This window comes from Lepisosteus platostomus, chromosome 4 (assembly GCF_059453375.1).
Source record: "Lepisosteus platostomus isolate fLepPlt1 chromosome 4, fLepPlt1.hap1, whole genome shotgun sequence".
NCBI lineage: Eukaryota > Metazoa > Chordata > Actinopteri > Semionotiformes > Lepisosteidae > Lepisosteus > Lepisosteus platostomus.
The window spans coordinates 3,917,421-3,940,991 of NC_142614.1; the positions used below are offsets into that span (position 1 = coordinate 3,917,421).

The 23,571-nt window shown below is 41.5% G+C and overlaps 3 protein-coding genes across 3 annotated transcripts; 2 read left to right on the forward strand and 1 right to left on the reverse strand.

The window, feature by feature from the left end:
- The first annotated feature begins 2,599 nt into the window (after nucleotides 1-2,599).
- gmfg (glia maturation factor, gamma) lies at nucleotides 2,600-9,057 on the forward strand. The gene is made up of 7 exons (XM_088627625.1): nucleotides 2,600-2,759; nucleotides 4,268-4,364; nucleotides 5,873-5,922; nucleotides 6,505-6,554; nucleotides 7,255-7,337; nucleotides 7,936-8,009; nucleotides 8,694-9,057. Exons 1-7 carry the CDS (start codon nucleotides 2,757-2,759, stop codon nucleotides 8,763-8,765), a joined length of 429 nt encoding a protein of 142 aa, XP_088483751.1. The 5' UTR covers nucleotides 2,600-2,756; the 3' UTR covers nucleotides 8,766-9,057.
- Nucleotides 9,058-10,820: 1,763 nt separating this feature from the next.
- paf1 (PAF1 homolog, Paf1/RNA polymerase II complex component) lies at nucleotides 10,821-20,226 on the reverse strand. Its single transcript, XM_088627615.1, has 14 exons — nucleotides 19,987-20,226; nucleotides 19,442-19,471; nucleotides 18,972-19,064; nucleotides 18,190-18,311; nucleotides 17,741-17,807; nucleotides 17,062-17,163; nucleotides 16,223-16,328; nucleotides 15,266-15,334; nucleotides 14,574-14,677; nucleotides 13,657-13,773; nucleotides 13,027-13,155; nucleotides 12,415-12,520; nucleotides 12,036-12,120; nucleotides 10,821-11,653 (listed from the first exon to the last, which is right to left on the reverse strand). Exons 1-14 carry the CDS (start codon nucleotides 20,031-20,033, stop codon nucleotides 11,217-11,219), a joined length of 1,614 nt encoding a protein of 537 aa, XP_088483741.1. The 5' UTR covers nucleotides 20,034-20,226; the 3' UTR covers nucleotides 10,821-11,216.
- A 425-nt stretch (nucleotides 20,227-20,651) lies between these two features.
- Nucleotides 20,652-23,083, forward strand: med29 (mediator complex subunit 29). The gene is made up of 4 exons (XM_088627620.1): nucleotides 20,652-20,936; nucleotides 21,571-21,629; nucleotides 22,277-22,361; nucleotides 22,777-23,083. The coding sequence occupies exons 1-4, from the start codon at nucleotides 20,694-20,696 to the stop codon at nucleotides 23,002-23,004; spliced, it is 615 nt and encodes a 204-aa protein (XP_088483746.1). The 5' UTR covers nucleotides 20,652-20,693; the 3' UTR covers nucleotides 23,005-23,083.
- Nucleotides 23,084-23,571: the final 488 nt, after the last annotated feature.

Genomic DNA, 23,571 nt, shown 5'->3' on the forward strand with positions numbered 1-23,571 from the left:
GTTTACCTTCTACCCTGTCTCGATCATTAGGGTATATCAGTTAACTGATGAACAGCCTAAACCACCACACGTGCCCAACCCACTGGAATCCAGCTACAATTTCCATTCCCATTTCCATGTCTTTGCCATGATTTTACTACCCTCTCCTACATTCAATCTAATCGTTGTAGATTAAATTATACTATAGTAAACCTTTCCACAGAATCTGATTTTTAGCAATCCCCTACTGAGTCATAACATCCTCAAAAGAACATGCAGGAGATGATGATGATGAAGCTAATGCTGTTATTACAGATCAAGCAGTCATTAGCTGAGTTAGCAACCTTCAAGTTGTTGGAAAGCTATTATTAGATTGGACTTTTTTTCCCTCAGTTGTTGTTGCAACCTCACCTTAACGTTCTGTCACCATAGCTCAATTACTTAAAGCAAAACATAGGTTATACGTAAACATAAAAACACAAAGTTTTTTACAGACACAACCGTCCAGACTAACTAACAGTCTAACTCAGCTGGTACCTCAGATATAGGATATAGCTATATGAAATCATGATATGATTACAAATTGTGATTTCTACAACTATTTTTTATAATACTGTAAGAAATTGCATGTGGTTCAGCATATGACAAAAAGTTTATTGCTGCTCTGGGAAGAATTCCTGAGCTGTTCCTGGTCTAAAAGGGTCTAACTCACATGCACGCTGCAGGAACTGAATCTCTTTAGTCCTGAACAGAGGTGGTTATGACGGGCAAGATTCCAGTTCCTGAAAAGCTTAGGAGATGTCAAGTCAATGACTAAATTACTGTATGAAATTGAACCTAAGGGCACAACCAGTGGGAATGTATTTGGGCTGAAAATAAGCAGTGGTTTCTTTCCACAAGGAATCATGGCTATATGTCCCAGCAGTTTCCAGATGTGTCAGGAACATTACACAATTACATCACAGGAGCAGAGGCGACATCCTTTTATTGATTTAAAATGTAAAAGGTACAAAATGAAAACCACATAATAGTAAAATTAAAAGAAGACATGTCCTGGCAGACAATCCTAAGATGTACCACTACGTTTATCTTCTAAAACCAGAAATAATGTCTAATTAAAAAAAAATGTCAATCATTTCATTGAACTGGATAAAAAGATCTTGCTATGCCAATACCCACGGTTATGCCTCACAAGTTCTTAAAATCCCTGAAGTTCGTGTAGTCAAGACAGGGGTCTGCCCTCACCCTAACAAGCCTCTTCAGCTTTTCTTCAGCTGGCATTCCCTGACATCAGAAGGATGTCTCAAAATAGACTGGGAGGAACTATATTTAACTTTGTTTTGGTCCATAAATTCCAAGGTCAGATCCTGAGGAAGGCAAGACAGGGTTCGTTAGGAAACCACGTTCTCAACAGCCAGCGCTAACAGCCCTCCACGAGGCTCTATGTGGGCAGGCGGTCTGTAAATAACGGGCTTCCATGGAGGACTCGGAGGGCAAATACCGCTCCTTTCCACGAAAACCACACTGAAAATTACCTGGGAGAGCGTGGATAATGACAGGTTACAGCATACAAATTAAATGAGCAAGGCAGATAAAAATGAAACAATCTCTTATTATTTTCAAATGCAACTTTCCAGCTTATTTTTCTTTCACTTTAATTTCTGTAAAGCCCAAGCAAGAGCAAACGACCTGCAATCACCACTGCCTTCAAGATCAAAACCCCTCTTTTCTTCCGCCATCCAGTTATTTGACATATTTGTCATCTAAAATAAGTCATTCAAAATCGCCTATCACATAATCAGAGGTATAATATCACAATAACACCCTGCAGACTTGCAATTTCATGCTAATTAATGCCTAAATGATCAAAGGGCATTGTTGCTGCTCAGATTGTTATAATTATGCCAACTGTTCCAACAGTCTATAAATTGCCTGTCTGACAAAACTGTTGGAAAAAGCTCATGAAACGTCGCAGGCCTGACAGGTCACATGGTTTGGCCACTATGTGGGACTGTTCCCAAAAGGGCCTTGCACAAGCCAGCTTGCCATAATAACTTTTACACCCTCAACGGGTCATAAGGTGCGTGGCAAAACATCAGCTCTTCCAGAAGTGTTTGGACATTAAAGTAAAAAATCAGCAACTATCATGCTAACAACAATACACTGAAATAGTTCCTTCTTAAACTAAGATGACCTCCTGACCAGCATGTTATTGTCTTGTTGATGACCACCAAGTGCTACAAAGCACAACCTGTCAATTATTTTTCTGACTACACAGTTGAAATACTGCAAATTTTGTGTTTGTGGGTACATGAAGTTTGTACAATTCACTACATGTCCACATCCCCTGCATGACTACAATTCACTGCACGACTACCATGTTTCCATGTTAATTCATCCACTCTGCCTCCATCTTGGGAGAAGACACTCTTGAGACACTTTTGTACCCTGCATTGATACTTCTTCTGCACAAGCTGGGTCACGTGTGAAACGTCATTAGGCAACCTGCAAAACGGCTAGATGTCTAGTAGTTTGTTGAGTGCCATTTTGAGTTTTCATCACTGTTATCTGATTTGATTATATATAAGAGCAGGTTCCAGATGCACATTTCCTGTCAGCCTATGGCCCTCCCCTTTTAACAGCAGTTATACTAGAAAAGGAACTTAGAGAGCTGGCTTGCATCCTGTCACAAGGGATTCGTAAGAAGGTGAATTTGTCACAACTAGTAAACTGCTTTAAGCACCAGAAAAGAGGAAACGGACCTGTTTTGCGACAAAATGGTAAGAGAACTTATTTTACTTGCTTAGTGACTTTTTCTAACGCAAGGCCTTAAAACATGGTATGTTTCATCCAGATCATCGTCATCGTTACATGACGAGTGGCTCATTTTAAGTTCCAACTAGCCTCCCCTCGACACCCAGCTTCATCCTGTTGTAAATGTGCAAGGCTGGCTTTACACAGTTGCCACAGGACGACTGCTCTCTTCTAGTCTAACCACACGGCCTCAATCTGTCACTTCAGAGTTCTCTAAGGCTGATAATGTGCTGCAAACTGCTCGACCACAATGGAACAGAGAGGATGCCGTTCATGCTGAAAAGAACTTTCGATTTTTTGCAGTGCCTCACCCAAACAAAAAGTAATATAACAAGAAGTCATCCTTTGTGCAACAGAGCTATAAACATGTAGCATCAAAACAAACCCACATCTCTATTGGATGGTGCGTGTATATTACGTAAAAAAGATCTACATTCAGCGTCCTTACAATTCCTTGATCATTCATGGTTGACCGCGATATGCACAAGTGATTTCGTTGCATAAGTACTAGTCATCTCATTTGTTAGAGAGTCGATTGTGCACAGGTGATGAGGCAAATGTCATGCATGGTGAAAATCAAAAAGACAAAAAAGAATAGGTATTGTCCCGCTAGGCAAAGACCACTCACCCAGTCGCTTGCCATCTGAGCAGCGATTTCTCAGTTTCTTAACAGCCAAAGCACATCTACCACAGGTTATGATCAGGGTTGAGCATGAGTCACAACACCTCGCCAAAATCGACATCTTCATGCTCCATCTTCCTGAGCTTTTTCACACTACCGGTTCCACAGGACATAAAGGTTATTTTCTACAGAATCATCAACACAACTTGACATAAAACAGAACAGTCTGCATTTAATACGCGGACATAAATGCTATTTACAAGGAAATCTTTTTTTAATCTGATTCAAAAAAAATTGTAAAACAAAAGTTTGGAAAAACATTTTCATCTGGATGTACAGATAGACAGCGATACTTAAGAATGTATAATAGAAAAGTTTTTATTTCTAGATTTGTATCATCAGATCAATTTATGTTTACAGGACCTTAACTAAATGCAGAATTGCATTTTTCTCCAATTCTCACAAAATAAAGCAACAATTGTAAGAGAATTTAGTCCGTTCTAAATGATCAAGTTACTGCTGGGCAAACCATTTCCTCAGACGTAAAAACAAAACTGTGATGTGGGTCACAGGACACAATACTTCCAGTAAAAGTTCCTGGAGCCAGACAGCTGCATTTTATCTCAATATTTCAAGCTAGTAGAAAAATAAAGATCAACTGCTGTTCTAAAAAGAAGCATCAGGTATCTGAGGTTCTCTCCGCCCCTGCTCTTATGAAACATAAAAAGACAGAAGTTAAAACGGTTATTAGACACGTTTTTTCCTGTAAAAGGCCACTCCTGTGGAGGTACCGAACCTTAGCTCTGAGCTCGTAAAGAAGTCTCATTTCTTCCCCTCTCTCGTCTCCCACAGTCAGACTCCCTGGTGGTGTGTGAGGTGGACGAGGGCCTGAAGGAAAAGCTGAAGAAGTTCCGGTTCCGCAAGGAAACCAACAATGCTGCCATCATCAGTAAGTGCCAGAACTAGCTGGCGTACCCCCCCCCACCCCCCCGGTGAGGCCCACCCACGATGCCAGACGATCCTGAAACCGAGAACCAAAACGGATCACAGCAAGCAGTTCGGACGCAGGGGGACTGGTGGGAATGGAGCTTTAGAAGCTGAAAACGATATTCTCCAATGCTCCGGTATAGTGGGGATGCTGCTCCCAGTTTTCGCACACAATACCAGCAGCATTCCTCTCACTCTCGGCGTCCCTGTTGGACCCACAGCCCGGGAGCACAGAGCGCCAGCTTGGTTAAAGGATTCAATTTTTCACTTAAGCAGGAAAAATAAACCTTGAGATATTCATCTCATTTCAGAAGGTCAGGCAGCAGTCAGGAGGTGCATGGTAATTCAGACAGATTCGATTCAGGTGCAAAATGTTAAAAAGCTATTAAGTATTTCCAAAATGCACCAGGAAGCTACGAAAAACTGCGAAAAAGATGGAGGGAATATTTCTCCTTTTCTCGGGCCTAATGAGAATTGTGACTGCTGGTTTTCACAGTAATGGGAAGTGTGGAATATAAAATGTAGGAAGCAAAATAATGTTGATTCATCCTGGTGGACTGCAGGATAGCAGGGTCATCAACTCCCATCACAGATTAGCTTTTGCTGCAGTACTATACTCCACCATGACAAAATTGCTCAGTTTCTCTTTGTTTTTTAAATAAACTTGATAATTTCATACATAATGATTGCACATCCCTCTAGCTGCCAGGAGAGGTCTGTAAATGCAACTGAGGATGTCGGAGTGGACAGGTTTTATTTCAATATGCTCATCATACAAGACAAAGAGGCACACAATTGGTTGGACCCCCTTCAGAGACAGAGGTCTGGTGAAATCAAACCTAGCACGGCTCGGGAGAAACCACTCACTCGCCATCTTATAAAATGATTCTGAAAAAGCTGTTCATGTTATCCTAGATAATTATTTTATAAACTAATCTCACTCTTATTTAATGAGGCACTGTGAGCTTCCACACACTCTTCAATCAAACAGATAAATAAATATAAAAATAAATATCTGCCAATGACGACCAGACGTTCAGCTATATTACAGGCATTTAGAAACTCCAGACACCATCTGTTAGCTGATCTGTTAGGAGCAGACAAAATTCCAAAGTTCTGTTTTTCTGTGACCCATTTGAATTGTCACGAACACTAAGACAGTTCCATGAAAGACAAAAGACGTCCAGATCAAACTGATGGAGAGTACCCTGTGTCAAGCCACTGACGAAAATAATGGTATGCTTACCATCTTAAACATGAAAGAATATCTAATGCTCCACTTACAAAACCTAAATAACTCATGTCATGTACCCTTAGAAAAAATTATCTCGCTACAAATAGGTTGAGATGCCTTTTTTTACTTTGATGTAGCTTTCAACAGAGAAACCATTAGTGTCCCCTGGTCTAGAATCGTTTAAGGAAATAGGATTGAATTATTTAAAATTTCTGATAGTATGCCTTTTTCTTTAGTGAAAATCGACAAGGACAAGCAGCTAGTGATCCTAGAGGAAGAATATGAAGTAAGTAGCATTTAACATGAGTTGATAGATTTCCAGACTGCTGCTGTACGCATGCATTTTTCCATTTCAAAGCTGTTACAGGTATAAGATATTTCTGACCTCTCTATACTGTCATGCTATTGTACAGCAAAGCGTAACCTACCAAGGTAATGAACAGCTGCCCTTTTGTAAATAATCAATGACCTAGTAGGAGCTCCTCCTGGAGCTCAATGAGGTGAAACATTATAGTGCCTGGTCCTGACAGAATGAAACAGACAGGCAGGGATAAAAACAATGGCTCTTCACAATGAACAATATGATGCCATTAAGTCTGATGTGAGTCAATGCACAAATGTAAGCAGTGAACACTACCTTTGTAATCTACAGTATGTGGATATCAGAAGGGACTCAGTCACTCATTGCTTACTGCTGCAAAGACCTTTCTTCATGCAAAATGGGGAAATTCGTATGTAGAATGTATAATCAATCACAAAAACCGGCACGCACTGCTTCTTTTGTTGCTTTGCAGATCATTATATTTGCCTTCTCAGCATTGCACAACAACACCAAGACCTGTCTGTATTTCTTTCCTCCCCTTCACAGGACATTTCCCTAGACGATCTAAAGAATGAGCTTCCTGAACGGCAACCAAGATATCCTTCTGAATTGATCAGCGGAATCGATTTTGTAATCTTTTATCAAACAGAGAAGCTAATTGAGATCAACTTTGCATCTACAAAGACATGCTATGTGGCAGAGCAAGAGCAGGGCATCTACAGGAGCATTCTGTGTGAAGTATCCTAGCCACCTGGGCATCCAGTGCCCCCCCTCCTGCCAAGCTGCGCCAACTGGCATTTAGCGGTCGTACAAATGGGAGGGGATTACAAAAACAAAATGAACAGAGAATTCCAATGTTATTTTATAAAGTCCCATTTTAACGTCTGCACTTGGCTCACGGTAACCACAACATCGATTTTTGTTGGCCAACACTGCAGAGCAGGCAGGTTGTGCAGTGTTGTAGTTCTGAGCAACAGGCTGGAGCAGTCTGGTGACTTTTTCACTCCAGTGTCGTATTAAATGACATCTGAAAAAGTCTCCGACAGCCCTGCAGTGGTCTGTCAGATCCTCACAATGAGTTCCACCTCCAGGACTCAAGTTAATGAACTACATACAATACGCAATTCATCTTCTCTGAGGGTTTCGTATGTACAGCTTGCCTGGAAAGGTTTAGACTATACTTAACAGCGTATCTAGTGCTGGCCTGAGTTCTGTTTGTGTTACAGACCTGTTCGCCTTTCTTTTCCTGTACGACCTTCAAGGCCATTGAGGTTGTCCTTCCTTGACTGGCTTCACATTCATAGTCTACAGCTATAAGTATGTCCACGAAGACGGCAGGGTGTCCTACCCTTTGTGCTTCATTTTTTGCAGCCCTGTGGGTAAGTATTGTGCAACGGTAGCTGGTGTCTGGCACCAGGGTTCAAATGCAATCCAAATTAAACTAATATGCAAAAAATAAAGTCCCTATGGGAAAAACACTTAAGATCAAACACCACTTTTTTTCTCATAGATTAAGCAACATCTTGAGATGTTTACCTAAGGCATGCTGATACCAAAGACTGAGAGCCCATGAGGGTCCAGGGTGTTTTCTGTGCCGGCTTCAGCTCCCCCCTCACTGCTTATTAAAATTAAACTGAACTACCACTGTCTGCTACAAATGGGGCGGTAGCTTCCAATTCTGAGGAGCACCTCAAAACATCTATCCATGAGTTAAATACAGATGCAAAATCAGACCATTGAATACGGCAAAGGGGTTACAGTTTGTCCTAAGGGGGCAATGCTGTTTGGAATCACGGGCATCAGCCTCGCCGATTTAAACATCCGGAGCCACTTGTTTTGAGTTGAAAGCGAACGCGGCTTCTTGATCACAGGAAGGCCTCACTCTTTCACAGCCGAGAGTCACTGGTGCACATGTTGCTGGATTCTGTGGGCATGAAGCTGTCAGCACAGTGGTGATGATGTGCTCTCTGACACCAGGCTGCAAGCCGGAGCAGCAGATGATGTACGCAGGAAGCAAGAACAGGCTGGTCCAAGCTGCGGAACTCACCAAGGTAATGACGCACAGCGGGACACTCAAACCTTATCGCTGATTCAAAGCCTTGTCAAGGTCTCTGAACTGTGTCCTTGCACAGTATAAATCAACCAGATGCATTTTGGATAACCAGGTGTCTGTTAAACACCTCCTCATCATGTCTTTCCAGCACACACATACATAGAACATGATCTGAATAAATTTGATTCATTCAAAGGCATGTTCATTTCCACAGCAAAGCAAGAGGAACGAACTACTAAGCTGTGTAATGGTTTCAAAAGAGCCTTTGAGTACTAACAACTAAATAAGACAGGTTTACTAAGGACTTGTGTTCTTAAATTGAGAATATTTGATAATGTGGTTACAATACAAAACAATAAAATCAATCTATAGTACATCCTTAAAAGATTAGTCTAGAAAACTTTCCCCAAGATAAAACAGAACAAAGTATCTGGCATCTGGAACCTCTACTACAGAGGTTCAGTGCTGCACTGTGAGTATAACTTGTTTAAATTCACCCAGAAAGACACATGGCTATAAAAAAATACTTACAGAAGTGGCAGCACAGCAAATGTTTTTCTTAAAAAGCAGTCTCACGAACGCTGACTCAACATAATACTTTTGAATAACCCTGACACTGAGACACTAAGGTTTACACAATCCAATGCTCAGACTTACCTCTCTCTCTGTCTGTACTGTGCAGGTCTTTGAGACTCGGAACGCTGAAGACTTGACGGAGGAGTGGCTGAAAGCAAAGCTCGCCTTTTTCCGCTAAACAGAGATAACTTGTTACTTTTAAGAAACTTGCATACCTAAACAAGCATCTTAGGTTATCACAGCATGATTGTAATGCTTAATATCCAGCTTCTTAAAACTATATATATTTGATATATATTTGCCGTTTCAAAAAATATATTACTTTTCAGAACAAAAATCTTATAATTATTGTTTTTCACTCATGTGGGTGCTACAACCTTTAAGCCAGTATTTCTTAAATATAACTGCCTCCTTTGTATTCTTTGATAAAATCACTCTTCTGTTGAAATAAAAGTTCTCTAAGAAAAATACTACCCATCTGAAGTATTTGACAAACTACACTCAACAGAAACAAATATTTATTCACGCTAACCAGAAAACTGATGTTATAGAACCATCACGTTTTTTTTCCCCATTTATGCTTTGCTTGGATTCTCAACCTTTGCTTTATTCCAAACTGTGTTCCCAGATCACCCCCTCAGCTTTGTTTACTGTGTCTCTCTCCCTGGATTTGTTCTCGGACTGATCCCTCAGCCTATCTCCCAGATTCTCCTTGACTGTGTCTCTCCTGGTTACAACCCTAGCTTTGCCTGTATTACCAGGCTTGTACCACGTTCTGGACTTGCTCACTAGCCACAGCAACACATTTGCCTGCGAGCAAATCCGCAAGCAGCCTGCTCCTCACCCCCAGAGTGAGTGTTCCCTACAGCTCTGGCCATTCCCTGTGTACAGTTCGTGGGCAGCAAGTGGCCGTTCATCCGTTCATCCAGCAAGTGGGCTCCTAACATTCCTGGATCGCACTCCGAGTCCCACCGTCGTAGCATGACATTACACAGATATTAAAAGAATCGTCATTTAACCCCTCAGATGAATTTGCAAAGGACCAATCTAAAAGGTAAACCAGGTGAAGTAACAGAACTCAGAAGCAGTAGACAAAGGGTCACACAGCAAAAGACAGAGCCCTCGTGTAACAACTTTTGACTATTTTGCAATTACATATCCAAGATGTTTTTAATCTTACAATGCTGAGCGTGGGGAAAAATGACCTTGGCTTTCGGACACTTCCAAACAAGAAAGGATGCTTTCACAGCAATTTCGAACAGCCAACAATAACATTCCCGAACGGGCACGCGTAAAGGTAAGCAACGCTATGAAGACCTTCTTTGTTCTCCACTGCGGAGGGTGGGAAAACTGACCGAGACCCACCAAGAAAAAATGTCCCGACCTGATATACATCACAACAGACGCACTGTAAGAACGCCTGTGCTTCCAGAAATACACTTGTAAATTTAGGTCTGCACTTTCCTCCAATAAAAACAAAATAACCTTGTGGCTTTAAAAGGTCTGCAAGCCTTGCAAAGAGGTGTGCCGCACATTTCGTGTTTTTCAAAGATCCTTTTCTGCGATCGTCGGCGTTTTTACGCCAATGGGTTAAAACATGGCAGGTAGGAATACCTTTCAGCTATCCTAGCAAAATGAAGACATTTTGGAAATAAAAAACTCAAATCTCCCCCCAAAATATAAAAGAGCACAGACAAGCATACAGGTTCAAGAAACAAAGTACACCTGCAAAAGCCTGGTTTAAGATTGGACTTACTGTCTTTTATTTATGTTCCTAGTTTATATAACAGCATATTTACAAATAGAAATCAGATTTCATTAAGACTAGTCCAAATCTTTAAAAGTAGACTAGTTTTTTGGCAGATGGAGATCTTAAGATCAGCTCCATTAAATTAAGAGGTACCTTAGGGTCAATAAAGCTTGCAAATTCTTCTGTCTTACCTGGGGCTTCACCAGCTGAGACCCATCAACTGGTCCCAGAGCAGTCCTTCTCTGACTTTCTCATCTGACTCTCTGCTGCCAGTGGGTAGAAACCATTTATTGTTCTCCCCATGCTATGAAAATCAAACTCAAAACAATTATAGCTATTTCTGTGTGGTGATGTCAAGAATTCTTTTGTTTTCGGTGCCTTTTCAGTTTCTGTTTCCAGATCTGTTGTCAACATTACGGCAATGAGGCTGAATTTCTCCTGTGATGAACTCGGACAGAGTAAAAAGAAAAAAAAAAACAAATATTTCAAAGGGAAGTATTTTCATTTAATATTGTACAGTGGGGGGGATAGAACATGATCTGAAAAAAAACCTCACTCGTCAACAAAGAAAAAAAATACTTTGGGGAAGTGATTCCGTCATCAGTCATCGATCACTAGTCATCAACAAAAAATATATATATACAGATAAAGGGGGCCGGAATGAAAAAGAATAACTGACATTTGTGCCAAAGAGAAGTTTCTTCTCGTCTGCACTGATCTGAAAATCGACCCCCGTAAACGAGCTTAAAAGACGAGCTGGAGTCCCCAGCAGCAGCCGGCTGGGCTGGGCCAGCGTGCTGCTCAGCAGTCTCCCCGCGGCCCCCAAGCCGGGGCCCCGGCGGACACGCAGCCTCGGGGCCAGCAGGGCCGGCTGCCCGCTCACTCGCTGTCGCTGCCCTCACTGGACTCGGAGCCCTGCTCGCTCCCGCTGGCACTCTGCTGCTCCCCGTCCGAGTGCTCGCTGCTGCTGTGGGCGGGGGAGGCACTGCGGGCCCGCCCCTCCCCTTCCTCCTCGTCCTCCTCCTCCTCCTCCTCGTCCTCGTCGTCATCGTCTCCGCTGCCCTCCTCCCCGCTGCTCTGGTTGTCATTCTTAGCCTCGTCGTCGCTGTCGTCGTCGCTGCCGAAGATCTCCTCTTCGTCCCGCGCCTCCCTGGCCTGCCGGTCGTCGCCGCTGTCGCTCTCGCTGCCGCTGGCCTTCCTCCTCCTCGGCTGGCTGCCCTCCTCGTCCTCGTCCCGCCGGCCCCGGCCCCCCGCCTCCTCATCCTCCTCCTCGCTCTCGCTGCCCGAGCTCTCACTGCCCTTGTCCTTCTCGTCACCTGCACCAGATGGAGCAGCGCAATGCCGGGGTCAGAGGTCAGCGCCACATGCGTGCTCGCACACGGTAACGTTCTGGGATCACCCCAGGCCTCAGAAGGCATCTGTTGGTTCTATGTTCGGGTTTCTTTTTTTTTTTTTAAATGCACAAACATTTCTGAATGACTAGAATCTGTGAGAGTATTATAAAAATATCTCCATAGCGCTATCAAATGAGAAGGACCAAAAAGATACTGTCATAAAAATAAAAAAAATGGTCATCATTTAATGAAGACAGTTATAAGACAATTATTAAAATTCCCTGCCAGAAGATACTCCAGCACAGCATCTTGTACAGCGAAAACAGAAGTGGAAACACCCAAGAGCCAGTGGTAGGAAGCTCACCAGAATCCTGGGTGTCCTTGTCCACATCCATGTCCTCCTCCTCATCTTCAGGCTCATGGTTTTCCAGTTGAGCTTTCCGGGCTTCCTGTGGGACAGAGAGGATACACCGCACTGAACACAGCTTTTCTTTGTTTAAAAAAAAAAAATCACCAAGTGACTGAAAACGATGCTGATTTACAAAAGAATGCAAGATCAGTTAGATGTATAGGGAAGACATTGTTTGGCTAGCGCTGTCGAGATCATAAAGAAACAGGAATATGTCATAGAGGAGCACTGTCGCAAGACACTGTCACGTACAAGGATGTTATGGCCAATTCAAAGTCGACAAGGACTCCCCATAACTGCGGATGCCCCAAGAAACGCGCCCCACAAAACTCACCTGAGCCTCCAGCTCCTTCTCATTCATGTCTCTGTGCTTGACCACCAGCACTGCGTTCGTGGTGGACTGGGCTCCGGCCTTCGCCCTCCTCTTGCTGAGACGCACCCTGTAAGACAGCACCTCGGGTCAGAGAGCTGAGCCACTGCAGTAACAAGGTTATCAGCCTGGATCGTGAGCGCACTCTCTTCATCCACACACAGAGATTCCTGCGCCTACCAGCCATCATTTGTGCTCTTATCCTTTCAGTCAAATTTTAAGTTACACGGGTGTGTGTCAATACTGTAGCATTTCAAGTACAATGTAATGTAACATAAAGCAACTTCAGATATAAATCGCACACAATGCATTTTGCTACCATCTCTTATTAGCAGCTATGCAAGTAAACAGTGGGCACACAACGTACTCAAGCACTCACACATGGTGTAGGCACGTACACTCGAAAATATGCTGTTAATGTAGTTTTTTTTCCCTTTCGTTTTATCCTTCAGGCTCCTCAGCTTGCACGAGGCCCCCACATAACAAACAGCCAACTGGCTGATTTAGCTGATGCTGATGCTCGGCAATCAAGCACAGTGCAGGTGCCAAGAACTCTGAGTGAAGGCGGTCGCTGACCTGGTCTCCAGTTCGTTATAATAGACTCCATCTCCGTCCCTGAAGATGAAGAAGTAATTCTCCTCGTAACCCTTGCTGGCCTTATTCTTCACATTCCAGTTGTACTCCCTGGCGATCTTGTAATCATACCTGCAGGCCCAAGAAAAGCACAGCTGTTACGTCAGCTCAGTTGGTTTGATCTTCTATAGGAAGAACTCTTCAAGTACATTGTGAAATTCTATCATTTGCCGACCGCTTCTTTCAGAAACTGAAACAGAAGAATCAAAGCGTGCTAAAAGTATTAAATTCTGACTACAAATACTGGAACCAATTCATTTCCATTTTTAAAAAACATGGAAGGGATGGTAATTATTCGACTGAGACTTTTATCCAAGCCAATTTACTTTTGTACCCATTTGTACAGCTGGGAGGGATACTGGTTGCAGCACGCCAACTTGCATTTGAACACACAACCTCCCATTTGTTAGTCCAGCGCCTTAAATTATCCTCCTGCCTGTTTATACCTGAAATGGAATCCTGAGAGTGATGCAAACTCAAATAAGACAGTTGCAGGTGTGACCAAGGGCCACGGCAATATATTCACATAATTCAAATAAAATACAAAAATGCAGCCATTTTTCATTTTCTTACACTTCTTCGGGGCTGTAGTCCAGGTCTTCTTCGAAGTCTCTCTTGCGTTTGCGCATGGTGTCGTCGTTGGGAAGGAAGTAGGCCACAAACTGATTACCCTCCTCGTCCATCATACCCCTGGGTGGGAGAGAAGGACACCAGCTTACAATAGGACCCAGGAATTTTGAAAGTTTTCATGTTTTTCCGGGTTTTCAGAATCCGTGACAGTTCAGTAAATTGTTCAAATTATCTGATTATTAGGACCAGTGGAACTGATACTCCAAAAGGCCCTTCATTTTTCAATAGTACTGGATAGGTACAGTATGTAAAATAAATGATACGCATCAACGGTGAGGAAAAATGTTAATACCAATCTAACAGGGATAACCTGATTAAACTTAATTGAGTGATGTTAGATGCCAGATAGCACATGTCTTCAAAGAACTAGTGTAGGGATTGCAGATATTTCTCTTTTTTTTTTACTTTACACATGGAAATCTACTTTGTGAATTTCTCTACTTCTAATATTTTACATGCCAGCGTAATCTATGCTCCTAAATTCTGTTGAACGCTGAGGACAACTTTAAAAGAAAAACATTATACAGTATATATCTTGGAACAAATCAAATCAATTTGTTTATCAAATGATTTTCTCTGAAAAGCACAAAAAATGGAGCAGAACCTAAGACATACTGTAAATGACTGACCACGATTTATAACGCCACCTGAGGAATTAGAATTTGAGTTAGAAAATCAACATTTGGCAGAGCATAACAAATTGTTTCAGACTCTTCTCTGTAGATGAAGCAGATACTGTATAATCAATTGACAAGAAGAGAGGACAGAGGTCACACTTTGGAACAAAAGCACCATCATCCCATATAAGACAAGGAAGGCAAGGCTTTCTATTAACCCTTTACAGATCCTAGATATTGCACCTGATCATGGCTTGAGACATCATCTCCACTGCAGCTGCTCCAGATGTGTCTTTGGGAGCTGGGTCAGAGTCGAAGATGACCTGAGCGCATGGGTTTATCCACATCTGTAGAGAAAGGTGACAACCTCACTTGATAAACGGGTACAATGCACACAACTAAACCTCTTGTGAGTGACATCAAGCGTTTGAATTCCTATTAAAGATCTAACAGACTAAGCCCAAATTAACAGTAAAACAGATTTACAAATCTGACTTAAGCACAATTAATTTCCTTTCAATTTGTTGCTTTCTTTCAACATTTGAAAGAAATGTTTTCTTTCCCCGATTTACACTGTTCTTTCGAGTTTGTGCCTTCTGTTGATCTTACAAAAATGTAACACTTGTGTGTAAACATTCTTACGGTGAACCTTTAAAGAAAGAAATGCAGAACAGCCTACAGAATCCATATTTGATCATGTTTTGTTTAAACTATATGAATCAAAAAATTATTTTGTTACAGCAATTATGTTCACAAACCTTTCAGATCTGGGGGTCAGAGCTAAAATCCAACTCTTGTGTAAAGCTGATGATCTCAGAAAACCTCAGTGGATATCAGTAACTCTTGCACATCAGTACAAAATCTGGACAATGTCAGCATAACCAGATGGCATCACTGGTTCAATGCATACAGCAAAGCCATCTCACCACCTTTACCTTAAAATCAGGAAATACGGGCAGGACCTCAACAGGTGTAACTCTGGGCTTGCTGTAGTGCTGAGCAATCTGTAAAAACAAATATTTTTAAACATAGGAATCTTTCAGCTAATGTGATGTTCCATCTATTGGGTAAAGCCAAAGTCCCATTCCTGCTTTTTGTTTAAAAAATGAAATCATTTTTTTTTTAGAATTTGGTATTGTTCATTTTGATTACGATGTTAGACAGTATATAAAGATAATCTTGTTTCAGTAATTTTCATTCCATTTCTTCCAGCTCTAGACGTGAGAGCTCAAACTCAACATGCTTGCAGCTTTCACCCCCCCCGCACAGACATTCGTTTTTTAAGATGCACATGAGCTCCACATTTTCCTACAGGAGACTCAGCACTTAGAGGTGACGTGGTAAATCTGTGCAAGACTGCAGTGCCCTTCAAGTTACAGAAATTGCTGCTTTGCCACAAAGTTGAGGAAGACCAGGACAGCCAATCCTTATTCTTTCCAATGTGGTGTTTCCCAAACTGGCCTGTTCCATGCTTTATATCAGTTGCAGTTACGTCTTAATTTAACCTGAACATTTTAAATGAGCTACCTGTATCCTATAATAAGATGATCAATAATATTCAGTATTGATTAATTAAGTTTTTCTAGTTTTCAGTTATACCAAATAATGTCATGCAGTATAATACTACAAAACATTGCATAGCAGAATCTTTGCAGAGATTAACCAAGCTGCATGGTTGCAAAATTAAGACAAAATTGGTGTCACCCAGCAAATAATATTCCTATTATTCATTTATGAATTCATTTGTGTCTGCAGTGACACGCATGATTCCATTATACAGACTCAAAACTAGAAAGCAAAGCAGTGCTCTAATAAAATCATACACCGCAGTGCCTAACTACTGCATCTGGTCTCTTTCTGGCTATTGTAGTGGCACCACTCTCATTACTTACTGTTTTCTGAGCATCCTCGAAGGTCTTCTCAATAGCTGTGATCTGGCTGTCCCTGTCCTTGTAGATCTCCTCCTCTGTGAACTGCTGTTTGACTGACACTCCAATCCTGAGGGAGTAAAAATGCAACAGTGAATCAGCAACAGGACAGAAGACGCACACAATCCAGGCGCTGCCCTTGTTAATGCTTACAGGTACTCTGTCTAGATAGCAGTACGAAACTCCAAAAAACAGAACAGCATCGGCGATCTGATGTCTAAACTACTCAGATCAAAGACCTCTCCTGGCATCTTTTCTCTTTTTCAGTTTAAGTTAGCAAGATCATTTTACACCAGAATGATATGGCTATATCGGATCTGTCTGACCAAAAGAAAAAATGTCCAGTTAAAATGACATATAATCAGAAATACAAAAGTGAACTTGCACTACACATGTATTTCAAATCATGTATGTAAAACATAATTTTGAAGTTAGTTATGTAGTACTCACATATTACAAACTGTAAAATTTGAGTAACACACATTTATAAAGAATTAATAAAATGATAAAACCAGCACAAACTGTAAGTGCAATGCAAGTGCTGAAAGATGAGAAAAACAATAAGAATTTAAACAGTGGAGGGATAGAGAAGTCCACAGAGGGGAAAGTAGTGGAAGGGCTGAAAAGAAGACTTGGAAAAGGTGTTGGGAACTAACATAGAGGGAGACAGCTGTGAAACAGGCAGGGTTACCTCTATAATAGCAGGTGCTTACTTTACCACAATGCTGCTTGGCTGCACTTTAAGCACAGCAGCACAGGTCAAACTGAACAGAACCCCGCTCATCGAGCCACAATCCACTTACTTGACTTCCACTTTTTCATTGGAGACCCCATATCGGTTGAACTCGGTAGAGATGTACTCCGTCTTTCTCATCCAAGGAACAACCTTGGCATGTTGCTGGGACCTGCAAGGAGAAATCCATTTCATGCAATACATTTAACACGGTTCACGGAAGTACACTGACAGAACTGCCCAACTGCTCATCAGATTTAAAATAACACACTGAAGCCCGGTGCAGTAAGAAAAAAAAATCACACAAATCATTCACACATAGCAAATACCTAAAATCACAAGTGATCATCCTTTCCAATGATTGGGACCTTGCTACAAGTGTGCTCAGATGTTTAAAAGCACCTCCCCACTGCTTTTGTTTTCTCCATTTTACCAGAACATACAGCAGTATTTGTTTTAAGTACAGATTAATTCATAGTGAAGAGGTCAAAGGAGAAGCAAAAATAGGCTCTCATTTAGACTTGCCTTGAACAGGGGAAAATCATCATCATCATTAAAATAGGTTTCAGACTAATAAAATATTTGTTTACCTGTAGTGTACCTTTGCTATTCAGATATACCTTGTCATTGCCACAGTTAATCTACACATAGCTGGCAAGTTCACCTGGTTAGTTCTCCTCATCCACAGACAGGAGTGTCAAAGCCCCTTTGCGGGATGTAACCTGTTGACACAGCCAGCAAATCCTCACCGTTTGGAGCTTGAAGGAGCTTGAATGTCCTCTTCCAGCAATTTCTCATCAGCGGGGTCCAGAATGACTGAATGAAACAAAAATGACATTGTTTACAGGAGAGCTGCAACAGACATTAGAAAGCATCCCGTCAAATGGAAGAGCAAGCAAATAATGTTACACTGATATTTTAAAATGACCATTTCTTCTTTTCCACAGGTCTTTCCCCACCCCTATGCAACACAAATTAGACCATTTCCGCCAGAAAGAAGATGGTGAAAACAGGTGATTAAGATAACCGCTTTTCTGCAAGAAACAGGAATTGGAATACCAAATACATCTAAACATACAGGTTAGGAAATAGAAAGAATAACAAGCACTCAGACACTAAACACTAAGCTATGAGAGGTGCAAATAACAATTGTGTCATGTTTCAGATTTCAGTACAAGGTCAAGTAACACTGCCTTACTGTTGGGGTCTATCCTGTAGGTGTCGGGGTTGATGAGGTCGATGGTCACTCCCAGGTCAGGCTCTGTCAACAGCTCGTGCTTGTGCTGCTTCTCCAGCGAAGTGGCCTTGTACTGCACAAACCTGCGGAGACCAAGCAAACCTTCTTCAGAAACGAGAACCCAGGGAAATAACTAATTTCTGAGCATGTGACTCATAAAAAATACTGTAGCACTGTACTATGACTGCAGACATAAGTCATGCATGCAACTTCTTTAACTCCAACTTTTTTATGTCTGGCAAATACCTTTGGTGTGATTTGTATGCCAGTGTGAAACCATTTTTTAAATTTTAAACCAAGTGCACATAATTACAAAACACTTGTGTAGAATCATAGCACACTAACACCAAGCACACCCGTGTAAGATTTAAAATAACCACAGTGTGTTTATACTTGTAACTAGTTTCTCAATGTAAAAGCAAAGGCCAAATTAAATAAATGCATTTGGCTGTGAGAAACAGGAAGAAGTTATGTCAAGATGCAACAAGGAATTAAAAACATGGCTTTCAGGCTGGCAGCAGCTTTTCATGTGTCATTGGTTTTTTTCTTCAATCCTCACAGAACCACAGAGACATGCATTTCCAGCGTTACCCACACAGAAACTGTTCATTACAAGCTGAAGAGGAGAAATCCGAATGCTTGTGTTTTGGGGAGTTACTTCAGGGTACCAGATGATGTGCTAAATGTCTGCTCTGTCTGCCCACTGACCCCCTGCAAAGGGAAAGGCAGATCAGGCACCTTACCTGTGCTGGTCGAAAGGGTAAGTGATGAACTTGGGGTCAAAGGGGATGTCGGGGAGACTGTTGCAGTATTTCACCCGACAGATGACCCCTGACCTGTAGGAATTAGAAACAAAAACTGGTGAATAAGAACCTCCAAAGACAAACGAGCTTTCCTCTATAAAAGAAGAGCTTGACAACAGCTTCACGTACAGAGGCAAATGAATTACACCATGAAAGCAATGCGTGGCTCAGGCCATCCAACACATGCAAAGATTAGAGAACGTACTGTGCCACTTCATGGCGTTACATCGTCTGTTAAACAAAAGCAATGCAATTAATACCTACGTCTAGGATGAGCTAAAATATCAGTTTCTAAAATGGGAAATCAGCAATGGAAAATGTGACAAAAATATTTTTTGTCCCTCTGCAATTACGGGAAATTCCAATTTCAGGATCAAGTTAAATATTAAAGTGAGGCTCGCGGTTCTTACCTCTCAGGGACAGTTCTGTGAGAGCTGCTTCTGTCAAAAGAAAACATTACGAAAGTCATGTCAAACTGTCAAACTACTGTTTCAATGTCATACTATGACGTTCACTGACAAAACTGAACTGATCTTGTCTTTCACTTTTTAGAGGCATCGGCTCCAGTAATCTTCTTATTTCACTCCGTCGCTGTTGACGTTGTCGTGAAACGAAAAGATAATTAAGTTTATACCCTGGCGGCAACATGTTCCACTGAGTTGTTTCGTAAACCAGCAAAGACAACCTAAAAGCACAGAGCATTACAAATGTCAGATGACATCAACAGCCGTTGTCTAGTGTTTTGTTTATTAACGCGGTATTTTCACGGCAGAACCGCGCCAGAGAACACGAAGTTTAACCAAAACAATTGATCTGTTAGGCGATTTCGAGATCTGAAGGATTTACACAGTTGGACTATTTATAAGACTCAATAAGAGTCTACTTCTCTTGGTACACAGGTGTCCTGTACAAGAAAGACAAATAAACATAAACAGTACGTTGCGCTGTTTCCTACCTGTGACCATCCTCTCGCTGCGCTTGAGTTTGGATGGTTGGGGCCATTTCTGCCGCAGTCTCACGACGAAAAGGTGGTGCAATATATCCGATTAACTACCCTGTATTACAAAAATAAGATTTTTTTTTCCTTATGATAAATTTACGCTACGGGAAAGTAGGAGAAGTAACTAGACTTCTACCCCGCTTCTCACCCTCGTTATTCTCCGCGTCTGGAGGACCCCGAACACATTCCAGGCAGGTCGGCGATACGAGTGCCTGAACATAAATTAAATAGCTGAAGAAAAGAAGACTGCTAACATGTTATTTTTTAAAAAAGAGATATGTATTTATCAGGTTTCTCACTTTATTGTGCTTATTTAATGGATGAATTTCCATTTCTGTTTTCTAAAATAACATGAATTTTTACAGGCGGGCTTGTGAACGCCTTTCCACATTAAACGTCGTGCTTATCGGCTCTTCTTTCTTGCAACACATATATTTATTTACATTGATATGCATTTTTGCTGTTCTGTTCTGTTTATTAATATGAACTACTGTGCAGATTCTATTAAAACAGATTTATTACTAAAATGATTGGTCTCTGTTTAGCATGCTTTCAGTTAAGACTACAAAACCAACAATCCTTTGCGAACAAATCTCCCTCGGATAAATTCCGGTGTTGTCATAGCCTTATTGATGAAACAGGAAGCGAATTAGGTTCTCAACATGGCATCTCAGCAACAACAACCTCAAATGTCTCAGCCTGGTGGACCTCAAGTCCAATCGGGGCTCCAGGCGCCCACCCTTCAACAACAACAACAGCAACAGCAGCAACAACAACAACAACAACAGCAACAGCAGCAGCAACAACAACAGCAACAACAACAGCAGCAGCTGAGTCAACAGCAAGACTTCGATCCCGTTCATCGCTTCAAAATGCTCATTCCGCAGTTGAAAGAGAGTCTTCAGGTACAGTTGTCCTTAATTAATCAAGCGGTTAAAATGTTGAATCCTAATTTTTAACTGTACATTGAAGGTGCTTAGATTTAAGGTAGCTGTCATACAAGAAATCTTGAAGGGTTTTAGTGAACAGATTTTTTACAGAGGCAGTTGTAACAGTTTAAGTGCGAAAAATCGGTAGCCCGTTTAGAGAGCTACTGATAGACATACACAGACATACATTTGAGCTAGATATTTCTAAATAAAAAGATATGCTTTAACATGTTAGGCGTAGTGCCGTTTTTTAATTTGCATTCATTTGCAAGTGAAAGCTGGAATGTCTTGGAAGCAAATACAGTAGTGCGAGAGACCTCTTACATTAAGACGACCATTGGATTGTGTGTAATCATAGCTGCAGCCGGACTGAAGTATATACAACGGCATATATGCAGCTGTAATTAAAATTCAATTTGTGCGAAAAATAAACATAAAATTGACCAAAAAAAATCAGCTTACAAAACATTATAGTACTGTCACTTTATCTTTAATAAGTATAATTCCCCTGTTTTAACCAGTGTTCAGTTTTCATCATCCCTTATGTACATTTCTCATCCCTACCTGCAGTTTTGTTCACCGACTTTAAGATTTTTTTTTAATGTTTTAGAACGTCATGAAGATCGCATCGCTCAATTTAGGACACAATACTGCAATTGACAATGGCGTGTAAGTACACAACTGTACACATCTTTTTTTTTTTTTAGCCAGTGATCATGCACAAAATTCATGTAATCATTCAAAGAGTTTCAGTAGTAAGCTAAGGAAAATCATTTTTCAATTCCTGGACCTTTGCTATTTAGTATGTAATACTAAAAGTATATGAATTGTCTTTCATGTGCAGGTGATACTCAGATCTATACCACGTTAAACCCAATATTGGGTCTGCAGTTTCAATGCTTTTATTTCTGATACAATTGTTTTCATTTTAACTATGATAAGACTGAGGTCTTATCAAGAGGTCATACAATTAAGGTACTTAACACCAGTGCTGTAACCTTACCCATTTACATCTCTGTATGTGAGTTTCATTCTAAAATGATTTATGTAGGGATGGGTTTTGAGCCTGGGTTTACACCTAACCTGAAATGAAGTGTGGAGAATTGAAAAGTTATTTTATTTTAGAATATTGCATTTATGCTGACTGCCAGCAATAAAAAACAACAACTGACATCTGAATGTTTTTTTTCACAGACTATTGTAATGGCCTGCTTGCAATTGGTCTCCAAAACTACAGTTAAGCTACAGTATTTTCAGAATTTGGCCTCTAAAATCCTTACAGTCATGTGCAATACTGTTTCTACTTTTGTCTTCAGTAAGAGTAGTGATGCCTCTGTGCAGAGATTTGACAAAAGCCTGGAAGAGTTCTATGCCCTCTGTGACCAGCTGGAACTGTGCCTGGTGAGTTCAGAACTTCAATATTGTATTGCTTCGATACCTCCTGTCAATTCATGTTGAGCATTTGTCCTGACAGTTTAACTCCTTTGATCACTCTAAACTGTAAAAAGCCAAAACACAAACGTGGTCCAGGGGCAGTGGGCAAATGAGTGACATGTTGCTGGTGCAGACTCCCTAAACAAGACAGCCTTTCGGGTGTTAAAACATGGTGGGTGTTATTTGAACGTGTAAAGGTACACTACAGTGATTCGAATCTTTCTGGAATTATTTGTCTTGGAAAATGCAAGACCAGGGCTGTCTTCTCCCTATCTCTGTTACCGTGGATTATAGTGTCTTGTAATGGTACCACTGAATAATTTTACCTTTAAAAAAAAATAAAAAAATTCTTCCCTTTGAATGCAAACTCTGTCTCTTTTAGCGACTGGCCTACGAATGCCTCTCACAGAGCATTGACAGTGCCAAGCACTCCCCCAACCTGGTTCCCACGGCGACCAAGCCGGACACAGTGCAGACGGAAAGCCTGTCCTACTCGCAGTACCTCAGCATGATCAAGTCCCAGATCTCCTGCGCGAAAGACATTCACAATGCTCTGCTCGAGTGCTCCAAGAAAATCGCAGGCAAGGGTCCGTCACAGGGATTACTCTGAGCTCCTTCTTGTTTGCTTTCTGTTATTTTTCTATTTTTTTAAACAATAAAATGTGCAAGTAGAGCAAAGCTGTTCCATATTCTGTACCTGCATGGCATTTCGTTTGCTTACTATCACCCTGCAACTCACAGCTGGCAACCCACAGAGGCTCAGCAGATGTGAGCTGCTGTCAGTATCTGGATGGGAGACTCTCCTGGGAAAGCTAAGGACGCTGCTGGAAGAGGTGTTAGTGAGGCCGGTAGGGGGCGCTCACCCTGTGGTCTGTGTGGGTCCTGTTGCCCCAGTATAGTGACGGGGACTGCAAACAGGCGCTGTCCTTCGGATGAGATGTAAAACCGAGGTCCTGACTCTCTGTGGTCATTAAAAATCTTAAGGTGTTTCTCAAAAAGAGTAGGGGTGTAACCCCGGCGTCCTGGCTAAATTTCCCATTGGCCCTTACCAATCATGGCCTCCTAATAATCCCCATCTATGAATTGGCTTCATTCTCTGCTCTCCTCCCTACTGATAGCTGATGTGTGGTGAGTGTTCTGGCGCACTATGGCTGCCGTCGCATCATCCAGGTGGGGC